The sequence below is a fragment of the Palaemon carinicauda genome, chromosome 31, assembly GCF_036898095.1.
Source record: "Palaemon carinicauda isolate YSFRI2023 chromosome 31, ASM3689809v2, whole genome shotgun sequence".
Taxonomy (NCBI): domain Eukaryota; kingdom Metazoa; phylum Arthropoda; class Malacostraca; order Decapoda; family Palaemonidae; genus Palaemon; species Palaemon carinicauda.
In genome coordinates this window covers 80,289,658-80,302,079 of record NC_090755.1, presented here as the reverse complement: position 1 = coordinate 80,302,079, position 12,422 = coordinate 80,289,658, and the positions used below count along the sequence as shown (strand labels likewise).

Sequence of the window (12,422 nt, the reverse complement as noted above, 5' to 3'; positions counted from 1 at the left end):
TTCTCTGGGAGTATCACTGTAGCCAAATATCCCTCAGAAAGCTGCCTAAAGGAACCTTCCATCAGGACGACATGGCTATCTGACCCAAAAATAGATTTATCGCTTTGCTCAAAATCCGTTACGTTGTCTGGTAAAAAGCCCCCCTCTATAATAAAACTCCCCAGAGCAGTTGAAGATAAGGACACACGAACACTGTCTAATATGATTTGATAAGAACTTGTCAAAGTGGTCCCTATAGTTGGTTAGTTTAATATTTAGGCTAACTATATGGCCAAGGTGAAGATGGCGTCCATATAGGGAAAATCCCCTAACGCCCACCAGGCCATGAAATTAATATAATTTATTCATATCATGTAATTCATATTCAAGCTATATTATTATTATTATTATTTGCTAAGCTACAAACATAGTTGGAAAAGTAGGATGCTATAAGACCAGGGGCTCCAACAAGGAAAATAGCTTAGTGAGGAAAGGAAACGAAGAAAAATAAAATATTCTAAGAGGAGCAACAACATTAAAATAAATATCTCCTATATAAACTTAAAGGTATTTTTGTAGTGAATTACATGGCAATGTAACCTTCGGTAGTACTACTGTCTGGTCAGTCAAAAGACCCCATAACTCTCTCTTAGGGTTTATTCATTTCGATTGGGAATTAAAAAAAAAATTATCAATGACTTTATGATAGATCATAGTACAGTATATGAGTCATGACCTTACATCAGGGACTGTGGTAGCCTAACCTTGTTGAAATATAAAATTGAGATTCCTTGTCTTTAAAATTAATAAATAGGAAACGGTTCTATAGTTTGCAGTATAAAACTCAATCCCATCTCTGCTATACTGACAATCAAGTAGCATTACTCAAGGTAGCCTATGTATAAAAATTGAGAGACCTTAGTTACTCCTTACCTATACGGATGGTTTCAAGCAAATATGCACCTCGAATAACGAATTTTAGTTCTAAAACGTATAAAATACAAGGACCAAATACAATATTGAGTTACAAGCTCTCACTAGACATTAGAGTGACTGACAACTGCTTATAATATAAAAAAATAAGTTGAAGACTTTTTCATCCTTGAAAGACTGATAAGGAGGATTTGCAACCCTTGTGGGTGTCGCAGGTGACACAGATTTTCAGTGTAATAAATTCCCTGAACCAATAGTGAAACTAAATAAATTTGGCAGTAAAATTACATAAAAATGCATCAAATGTAAAATCTGCCTCATTCCTTTGAATGAAGGTAGGTAAGAGTTTACCAATTATTTAAAATTAAATTTACGAAAACAGTTAAACATCTTCGATCTTCCTTCACTCAATCCCAATTTTTCGTTGATTAAAACAATATAGTAAATTGTGTCCATTGTCTTTGATCCAAAAATAGACCGATAAAATTGTATAACCAAATAAAATGTTCTTTCATATGTGAAGCATTTAAAGGAGAATATATGACTTTAACATATACATTGATCTGTGTGTACTGTACTGTACTGTACAGTGACATCCATGCGATGTAACTATTAAAAATTCATAAAGCAATTGTAGGAAGGAAATAATAACGTTCTATGAAATAAATAAATACATTGATTTTAAATAGTTTTCGTTAACATTGACAATATGAAGAAAACAAAGACAATTATAGTGTATTTGATAGGAAAAAAAAAGGTTAAATATGTTCGAGAAAAGTATTGTTTCTTAAGGAAATGTCACCCGTAGGAAGGTTGAAAATTTCATCAACACAGGGTTGCCAGGTTTTCCTAATTGAAAATAGGCCAACGTCTGATGAACTGCAGCTTTAAAAGGCCAACCTAATAGTGGAAAAAGGCCAAAAATATAGCATTTGAGGCTAACCAATTTTAAAAAGGCCAAATTTAGGTATCTAGCAAGAAAAAAGGCCAAATTTGGAGTATTTTGGCCCGAAAAAGGCCAACCTGGCAACTCTGCATCAACACCTGTCACTTAAAACTTGCCATTTAAGGAAGAGCCATTGCAAAATGAAGTTGAGCAACTTCAGGTCAGTTATCACGTGGTGTTACGTTGTTGGAGCCTCCACGTTGTAGAACTTCCAGATCTAATTGTTACAAAGGTATATCAGTTTTGTTCTTGCAGTGATTTTACCAATTGCGTATCAGGACCTCGTGTAAGAACATTGGCCAACTCCCAATTAACTTTCGTGAAGAATGTTCAACAATTTTGCGATGACAGCTGTTGTTTGGTAAGTAGCCCATTGGTTTGGTTAGTGTTACTTGGACAAAAGTGAATTTACCCCCTAACTTACCTTCTCTCAGGATATGATAAAAAGGGTGTGTATTGGGAGTCATTGCAGGTATTTTAGCCTTGTCCAAGTCATTGTCATGTTTCAGGTAATGCTAATATGTTGTAACATTTCTTATCCATCAATTCTCCAATTTATTTTTTTTGCTAATTGCTTGAATATTTAGGCAGCAGTTACTGACATATAACAATACCTTTATATGTGGAATTCCACTTCATTCCACTACTCCTCTAGCTTTGGCCACTGTGTTCTGCCAATACTTGCTTACTTGTTTTGGGTTTAAATCCAACCCTCCACTGAAGTCTAGTGAACTACTTCTCGGGCGGGTCCACATCGATCATCTAACGAAACATTTTCATTATAACTTATACAATTCTTTGATTGTAGCATCTTCCAAATCATATGATCTTGTGAAAAGTAATGTCCTTAGTTTCTTCTTAAATTCAATTGCTCCCTTTAGGTCCTTCATTTCAGTTGGCAGTTTATTGTAATGTCTAGGCGTACAGTAGCTTAAAGCCCTCTCACCAAATTTACTATTTGTTCTTGGTTCAGATAGCCTATGTTTGTCACTCATGTGTCTTACGTTGGGAAGGCTTGAAATCTTTGTATCAGAGCGCCTAGGTCCCTTTCCCTTTGTTACTTTAATTTCTCTTCCATTCAGTTGGTAAGAAGTTTCAGGGTTCCTATGTCTAATATGCATTGTTGCACATTTAAAGGTTGCTCATGAATGGCTAAGGCACGCCCAGTCCACGATCAACGGGGCTAGTCAATGGCTGCTGATGACTTGGCAGTTAGACCTATAGGCTCCCCAGACCCCCCCCCCCCTCCATAGCTCACGATGAGGTATTTTTTTACTTATGGACATTAATTGTTTTCAACATAAAATATAGGTTTTACTGTTGTATTATGATGTGTTTTGAATGATTTTGAGGTTTATTTCCATCGCAAATGAAGACTTATCCTTCCACCACCCCTCCCCCTATAGATAACAATCTGGGGGAACCTCCTTGGGAAGCGGGGTTTTGGGTGGGGGAGACAAAGTAGGTAAAAACAGGGCAAAATGGAGGAAAAAACTTAAATATAACACTCAAATATATAAAAAATATGGTTAATGCTCCTAGACATTAACCAAAAATATATATGAATATATAAAGAACTAGGCATTTGCGACAGATATTATACAGAAATACTACAAAAGACTTCCTTAACATAGAGAACTAAGTTAAAATACACTACATTATTAATGTCCATAAATAAAATAATACCCACAAGGATGGTTAGAATGCAGATACTACCAAAAAACAAAATTATCGAACTTTAGTTGATCTCGAACCCCAGTCTAGCAGAACACCAGGCAGGGTTGTCTCCCCTTCTCACTCCAACATTGAAGCTTTTGAAGGATTTTTTACATAATCTGAATGTCTCAGAGTTAATTTTTACATATAATTTTTGCATTATCTATAAACATCGAGGCAGGGCATTAAGTTCGTCTACTAAATCATTCACACACACCCACACATACACTCTCTCTCTCTCTCTCTCTCTCTCTCTCTCTCTCTCTCTCTCTCTCTCTCTCTCTCTCTCTCTCTCTCTCTCTCTCTCTCTCTCTCTCTCTCCCGATGTTACTGTTAGATGATTGGAATATTGACCCGTAACTTCAACAAACTGTTTTCGATCTGCTTCAAAGTCCCCAATCCTCTCGACACACTGGCTCAAATTCCATAACCATAAAACTTAGATAAAAGCCTCCGTGGAGCCATAGCAAAGGCCCTCCTACAGTCTAGGTAGTTAACATCAACAGGTATCTTAAATCATTCATTCATTCATGTAGATCGCCATGCCTATAGCATGACACGGGCTCTTGTCGTTGGACAGCCCGTAGTATCTTAAATTAACTGCCTCATTCTTAAATATAACCAGACTTCACATTTTGAAATTTACGTTAATTATCTGGATGAATATTATTTTTAAAAAAAAGTACAACTTGAGAAATTACGAAACGTAAATAGAGGAGCAACATCGATAAATGGTGTCCCCCCCAAAAAAAATTGCCGTTATACTAGTTGAATTAGCCTACATTGGCTCCTTACCAAAGTTGCAATTGTTTAAAATGTGTATAATGATTAATCAAGTGTATCAGACCCGGATGTCCAGAATATTCTTGAGAATTGCTATACATCTTGCTGCTAACAAATCTTGTTGATACGGGAACGTTTAAATTTATTGGAACAGAGATGTACAGTCACTCATATAAGTTTATGGATGTCAGGGTGTTTGAGAGAGATTTATACTCCACACCTTTCTGGACGACAGGTGTCTGTGAGCGCGAGACCGGTCAAATATTCAACTATACAGTTGACCGTTTTCGCACTCCCAGACACCTGTCGTCCAGAAAGGGGTGACATGGAAATCTCTCTTAAACACCCGGACATCCATCAACTTATATGAGTGACTGTTGCTCAACTGTACTGAAGGTTCTATAACTATCAACTAGACAGCCTCAAGACTGTATAAGGAGCTCCAAATAGAAAGGCAAGATATTAAGGCCTTCGAGAAGTTACTTTCTTGTTTTCTAAGTGCTTCGACAATGAGCATTTGACAATAAACGTGGGGTATGCTGTGTGATGCCTAAACATGTAACTGGCAATTAAATCTTGTCGGTCCTGTAGGCCACAGGGGTTCCACGTGTGATTGTACCAGGAAATTATAACAAATGGCAAGTGTCGAAAAGCGTAGCGGAGTGATATTACAGTCACCAACCTGTAAAAGATGATAACAAAGTAGGGTAAAAATTACGGTCGCTGTATCTTAATTAAAATTACGGTTTTTTTTTTTTTTTTTTTTTTTTTTTTTTTTTTTTTTTTTTTTTTTTTTTTTTTTTTTTTATAAAGCGACGAACTTTTCGACACCCTGTATACCAATACCCTTATTGCATAAATTAGCAACTTCCATAATAGAGGTGTAAGAATACTTAGGAAATATGCGAGGATTTGCTACGTTCAGCAGCCTAATAAAGACAACGTAAAAACGTTAAATTAAATTTTCGAGGGTTTGGTCCACCTCCCTACCGTTCAAGGAACGCTCCAGCAACGTTCGGGCGGTGTGACCGGATCTTTAGGGAATCCACGATTTTTTTTCTTTTATACAGACCAGTGTAAATCCTATTCCACGTTAATGATTGAATTCACGTTATCGTAGAACTAAGAAAACACAATAGTTCACCTAAGACGACAACTTTAAAGATTAGAGGAGTTATCCATCCAGATTTAAATCTCCAGAGGAGGCAGGTAACCGATTTTGGGATTACCGTATCAATCATCTTGATGGGCATACCAAATTCTTCTATAAGACACTTAGGCGTACATCGTTTCTCAGTCTTTAAAAGCTATTATTAATACTTTCTTTTGGTGTGTAAAATTTATTTCAATATATTCAAACTGTGTTAAAATGGCCAGTTTAGCAATTTCGAGATGAGCATAAGCCTTGAGAACGAAATTCGCAACTCTTGTCCTTCCCCCCCCCCCTTGCCCTCCCATCTCTCCGAACATGAAAAAGTGAGTATGTTTCAGCTATAGTTAATGTTTATTCTTATCCTACTTCATTGGAAACTGCTAGATTATCAGTTTTCTTTGAAAGACTATTTTTTGGGTCAATAGCCTGGCTAGAATTCGCTGAGTCGTTAGAAACTTTACCAATCTGTCCTTCCAACTCAGTAATTCTCGTTGCGCAAATTCTGAACGATTCATACTTCGTTGACTGAAAAAGCGTTTCGTGTTTTTAATTGATGACAAGGCACTGCTTGATCACAAGCCATTGATGTATAAATGTTTACTGTTGCCTTGCGTAACGTAATAGTAACGAACATTACTTTTTTTTTTGTATCTTTTGATTAATTTCATGGACTGCCGACTAAGACTAGGCAAACATTTTTTTAGAAATAAGCTCTTTGTGCAAATTAGTTTTTCATGTCTTTTTATCTGCAAATATTTTCAGAACTGTCTTTTTAGAAAGAATATTTATAAAGCCGTAACTAGTTATGGTTTGCTGAATTTTATGCATACATTTTTTATGCGATATTTCTTTTAACGTGGAGGGTAAAAGGCAGATAAATGTCTTTGAAATGTAAATAAATTTTTTTGGAATTTTATACCTGCAATCATGATTGAATTACACTTATCATAGATCATTTTTGTCTTTTCATACTCTGCTGTTATTTTTACACCTGATATATGTTCAAATAAAACACGACTTAGAAGGGAAATGTGCCTGGCTTTATCCAAGAGGAATATACCTATAACCTAAAACCCAAGGTTGTTAAAAGAATCTTGGGGAAACGGGGTCGCATAGCTCCAGAACTTTAGTATTACGAGGTTAAGGATAGAGGAAAGGGTTGGGTCACTAAATAGACCTTTTGCTAAACTAAAATAGTTTATACAACTGTATTGTGATACCACGTCAAAGGCTGGAGAAGTTTATTTAGGAAATTTTAGTGTTTTCTTTCTTCAATTGAATTTGAAGGAAAGTTTTGTGATCAGGAAGATAGGCCATGTTAAAGTGGGACAAGGATTTATGAGATTTTGTATAAAACAGAAAAAGAGATGAACATTTCACTGGTGTCTGTAAGATTTAACTTATGACAATATAAGTCAGACCTATTAATGTAATCACGGATAGAGCGTGAATTTCACGAAAGCATTCCGAAAATCAATCGCCAACTATCCGTTCTCATCCTGGTTATATGAATTCCTTGTTTTCGCGATTAATAGTCAGCGTCATCACAAGACCGGCATAAACTTACAATAGCGATTGTCTCGTATATGTAAAATTGTCGTTTTGTCGAAGATTCGATGATGGTTATAATTTGTAGAATACATTAGTCTTCATTCAACGTCAGTTTTCGTATACAGTCATATAATATTTATTTCATCTTTACCTCTTGTTAGGTAAGATCCACGTCTCCTGCAAGAAGTTTCATATTCCAAAGTGAAGGGTGCATTCCTTTAAATAGTGTTGGTCATAAAAGCTAGCCCCATTATGCTTGGAAGCAACTTTCGTGATAACTTGATTGCTTGCTTGTCCTTTCTTTATTCAGATTAGTAAGAAACTGCAGAAAATGTACTGATCTTAACCTTGTTGTCAAGGAAGTTGCAAGCTTTGTTGGAAGCGATAATTCTCAACTGTCAATTAGTTTAAGATTCTTGTGAAGTTGCATAGCCTAGATCATTCTCCAGAACTTGACCCAATTTAGCCCAAGCTAACCTAGCTTGGCCCAACGTAGAACTCCCTGATGGTCAATATCTCCGTGCCTTCCCCCCATTAAGTCAGTGGTAGTTGATATCTCAATTCCTTATCCCCATTAAGTCCAAGGTAGCCTAACCTAACGTAGAGGTCACCGCGTAGAGGTCACCGAGGGTCAACATCTCCATGCTCCCCTCCCCCCCATTACGTCCAACCTAACCTAACCCTACCTAGAGGTCAATATCCCCATGCCTCCCTCCCCCACTTTTCAGTATTCCAAATGGGGCTACAACCCAGAGACCCGTTGTCATCTATGAACTTAAGTCTACAACCCAGAGACCCGTTGTCATCTATGAACTTAAAAGTCTACAACCCAGAGACCCGTTGTCATCTATGAACTTAAAAGTCTACAACCCAGAGACCGTTGTCATCTATGAACTTAAAAGTCTACAACCCAGAGACCGTTGTCATCTATGAACTTAAAAGTCTACAACCCAGAGACCGTTGTCATCTATGAACTTGAAAGTCTACAACCCAGGGACCCGTTGTCATCTATGAACTTAAAAGTCGAGAATTGTACCGTGAATACCTACCCAAACAGACGAGTCATAGTTTTATCAGCCCAGATTTACTCTTTATCTTATCGGTTCTTACTCTCCATGTTAAAGGAAGAGTTCTTATAGGCCTATGGTGTTTATGCATTCAGTCGTTTATTCTTATAGGTCTGGTAGTTCTACATTTCATTCGTTATGGTAAGTTTGCCTTTGCTTATTAGGTTATAGTCTGTTGCGTTATGTGGGTATGAAGTTTTTTAAAAATCCTGCTGAAATTATCAAAATGCACTCAAGAACCATTGCCTCTAATAAAAAAGCCTTGAGTTTATTTTACTGTTTTAATATAGTTTTAATATATGAGTGTTACCTTGAAGAGCTTCTAGACTCCTATATTGAAACCCGGTAGAACTAATTATTCCTCCAATCCTTGCAATAACTTATAATCCTGTGGTACGTACTGTAAAAGATAATTAAGTTTGCAAGTTCATGTACTGTGTATGTTCACGCCCGTGTGTAATAATAATGGCAATCTGTTTTATAAGATAGATCATTCTAATAGTCAGGCCTTCTTCATCATAAGGCTCAAGAATACACAGTCTTCTCCAAGTTTTATTCCAGCTGTGACCAAGTTGTGGAATGATCGGTCTCCCTAATCGGGTAGTTGAATTGGTAGAACTTCAAAAGTTTAAAATTGCAGAAAATGTTTTTATGTTGAACAGGCTGACATGAGTATTTTTATTGTCTATATGTGAAAGATCGGTTTTGATGTTAGTTTTTGGAATATTTATTTTGGTAGTTCGTTGTTTCTCTTGTTTGTTTCTTTCCTTTCCTGACTGGGTTTTTTTTCCCTGTTGGAGCCTTTGGGCTTATAGCATCTTGCTTTTCCAACTAGAGTTGTAGCTTGGCTAATAATAATAATGATAACAATAATAATAATAATAATAATAATAATAATAATAATAGTGTTAGGACTAAAGGCCAGGATAATGTTTTCAAGAGATCAGCGCATTCATTTAATAAGCATGATATGATACAAGAGAATTATTATTGCTTGCTAAGCTACAGACCTAGTTGGAAAAGCAAGATGCTATAATCCCAAGGGCTCCAACAGCGAAAGTAGCCCAGTGAGGAAAGGAAATAAGGAAATAAATAAGCTAAAAGAGACTTGATGAACAATTAAGATAGAATAATTCAAGAACAGTAACGTTAAAATAAATCTTTCATATATGAAATATAGAAACTTCAAAATAACAAGATGAAGAGAAATAAGACAGAAAAGTGCCCGCGTGTACCCTCAAGCAAGAGAAATCCACCCCAAGACTGTGGGAGACATGGTACAAAGGCTAGGGCACTACTCAAGAATAATTAAACTTTATATTTTGATTTAGCTATTTGTTTTTGTGATAATAGATTTAGTTTTGTTTTGAAAGAAAACTGCGTGATGTGCATAGCTTATATGTAGGTGATTTTTTCAATAATAATTTAAGTATTGTTTATATATGACATATCTGTTTTGGACGTCGTTAATAGTTTATATAGGACATATCTGTTTTGACGCTGTTACTGTTTTTAGAATGATATATTGTTAATTTATTCTCATCATTTATTTATTTCCTTATTTCCTTTCCTCACTGGGCTATTTTTCCCTGTTGGAGCCCTTGGGCTTATAGCATCTTGCTTTTCCAACTAGGGTTGTAGCTTGGCTAGTAATAATAATAATAATAAGAAGAAAGATAAGAACGGTTTGAGATATTGCGTTAGTTAAATGCGGTGTGTATATCCCGTAGACAGTTTGCAATGCACTGTACTGTAAATTATTTTAATTTATATACTTTGGATCAGTTATTAAAACCCATGCTGTGGATTTCACCTATGATGTTAGCTCTGTTATTCTCATAGGTTTGGTTATTATTGTTTAAAATTGCAGTTATTATATAAAGTTTTTGTGATCAGGAAAACATTAATTTCATGTCTTATTTTTATAAATCACATCATTTGGTATCTTCGGATAGTGAAGAAAATTTTATTTCCCTTTGCTTTGTCAAAGCTGTTATAATTTTCCAGTAAATATTACTTTATTTTCTACTGGAACTTTTAACATTACTTTTTGGTCGCGATCTATATTGTGAAATATTTCTTTGCCGAGTCCGTTACAAAATTAAAGACACCCTAAGTTACCTTGTTATTTTTTTATTAAAGGGGATTGTTGTAATAATTAATGCAGTTTTGGTTGTGGGCTTACGGTTTAGTTTTTTTTTCCATCTTCATTAAAATTAAAATATATGGAATCGCAGCAGTCTTGTTTTGTCGAATACCGGTTGTGACAATCACGATAATCAATATATTACCATCATGTAAAGGTAATAGTATAATCCAGCACGCTTTCCGTGATACACGTGACCTCTTTTCTCTTTTAATCTGCGAGAGAGAAAGTGAGGGAAAGAGTTGGAGAGCGGGCAATTGGGACTTGTGTTACAGTATGGGGGAGGGATTCACAACAGCTATGTCTTTGGTGGGGCGGATCCCATAAGTTGCGGGGTAGGGGAAAGTGGAAAGGGGAGGTGAGGAATCCCCTGGGTTGGGGATTTTGGTGAAGGGGGGAAAGGTTGAGAGGCATCCCTTGGTTAGGGGAATGGGGAAGGTGTTTGGTGGACGGCTCCCGGGCCGGTAACATTGTGGATGTACAGGGGGGTGGGGGGGGTAGGGGGGCTTTGTAGCGAGTGCCAGTGTTGCCAGATTTTCCAAATGAGAAAAGGCCAATTTCTAATCAACTACAGCTTTAAAAGGCCAACTCATTGGTAAAAAAAGGCCAAAAATATAGCATTTAAGGGCACCCTTTGTTCATGATATTGCTAAAGGCCAACCAATTTTGCAAAGGCCAAATTTGAGGTTTTTGGCCTGAAAAAGGCCAACCTGGCAACCCTGGCGAGTGCCTCGTCTAGCTGCGAAGCGAGCGCGAGGAGAGTCTGTTCAGCCTCAGTCTGTGAGTAGCCTTCGTCGTGTTCGGTCAGGTCACTCGTCTCCAGTCGTCATCATGACTGAGGCTAAGCCAGAATACAAAGAGGTCCCCACGAAGGAAGCCGAGGAGGTCAAGGATGACAACGAGGTGGTGGGGCTTAAGCCCAAGATGACCCTGCTGAACGGCATCACCGTCATCGTGGGGTCTATCATAGGATCTGGTATTTTCATCTCCCCGACGGGAGTCTTGAGAGACACGGGCAGTGTTGGCATGTCTTTAATCGTATGGGTCGTCAGCGGCCTTTTCTCCATGGTCGGTGCTTACTGCTACGCCGAACTCGGATGTATGATCCAAAAGACGGGCGCCGACTACGCCTACATCATGGTTACCTTCGGCCCCTTCCTCGCCTTCATGAGATTGTGGGTGGAGTGCCTCATCGTGAGGCCGTGCTCGCAAACCATCGTGGCTCTCACCTTCAGCGTCTACATCATGAAGCCCTTCTTCCCCGACTGCGACCCCCCGGATGAGTCTGCTAGACTCTTGGCTGCAGTCTGTATCCGTAAGTATTCCCTTGAAAATTGTGGGCGAAATCGAATTTCATTGCCGGCTGTGATATTTCACTTCCTTGAAATTAGTTCTATGTTCATATAGTAATTTTTTAGGACTAATTTAAATTGCAGTTCTTAATCTTAATCTCAAGAGAAATATTTAGCTTTAATCCACTGAAATAATTCACCTAAACATGGGTGATATATATGACTTGCAACCGGTATGTGGTACGTGTGCTTGCAGACTGTCTGGTTTTGTTCGAAAATAGAACTGAACAATGTGCCGACAAGAAACTAATTCATTTACATTAGCATTTTGAGATTTGTTTAAATATTCAATATTTTATAATCATATCCTTTCAATTATATATCGATGTGGCTTTTAAATACATTTATTGCATACAGGGTATCAGATTGCATGCAATGTTTACTCAAAATCCCGGCAACAGTTTTTTTGCTGCAAGTGGCTGCCGTACGATACTCTGAGTAAAGTTGAACTGTCAAGACACATGTGTTGAGAACAACCGTCGTATTTATAACTATTATTGAAATGTTTCAAATTGCGTACAGTTTAATTATGTTAGATTTCCATCTGCGAAAAAAATAGCCAAGTAAGCGTAAGTTGCACAGTTTCAGATAAGTAAACTTTAGTCATTAGTTTGGGCCGAGGAGTCACATTTTTAGAAACTATATTTTATGGATTTTTAGATAACATTTTGTTTGGCGAGACTTTTGTATGTAAGTAAAAAAAAAAAGTGTCATTTATTTAGGTATTTTTTCTGGTCACCGAATAATGTTTGACTTGAAATATGTTTAAATCTCTCTCTCTCTCTCTCTCTCTCTC

General features: G+C 37.1%; 1 protein-coding gene across 1 annotated transcript in view; it reads left to right on the top strand.

The window, feature by feature from the left end:
- The first annotated feature begins 11,105 nt into the window (after positions 1 to 11,105).
- The window catches only part of LOC137624807 (putative L-type amino acid transporter 1-like protein MLAS), a 42,863-nt gene continuing 41,546 nt past the window's right edge, over positions 11,106 to 12,422 (top strand). The window contains exon 1 of the mRNA XM_068355761.1: positions 11,106 to 11,589. Coding sequence (XP_068211862.1) covers positions 11,106 to 11,589 — 484 coding nt within the window. The remainder of the gene's footprint in view (positions 11,590 to 12,422) is intronic.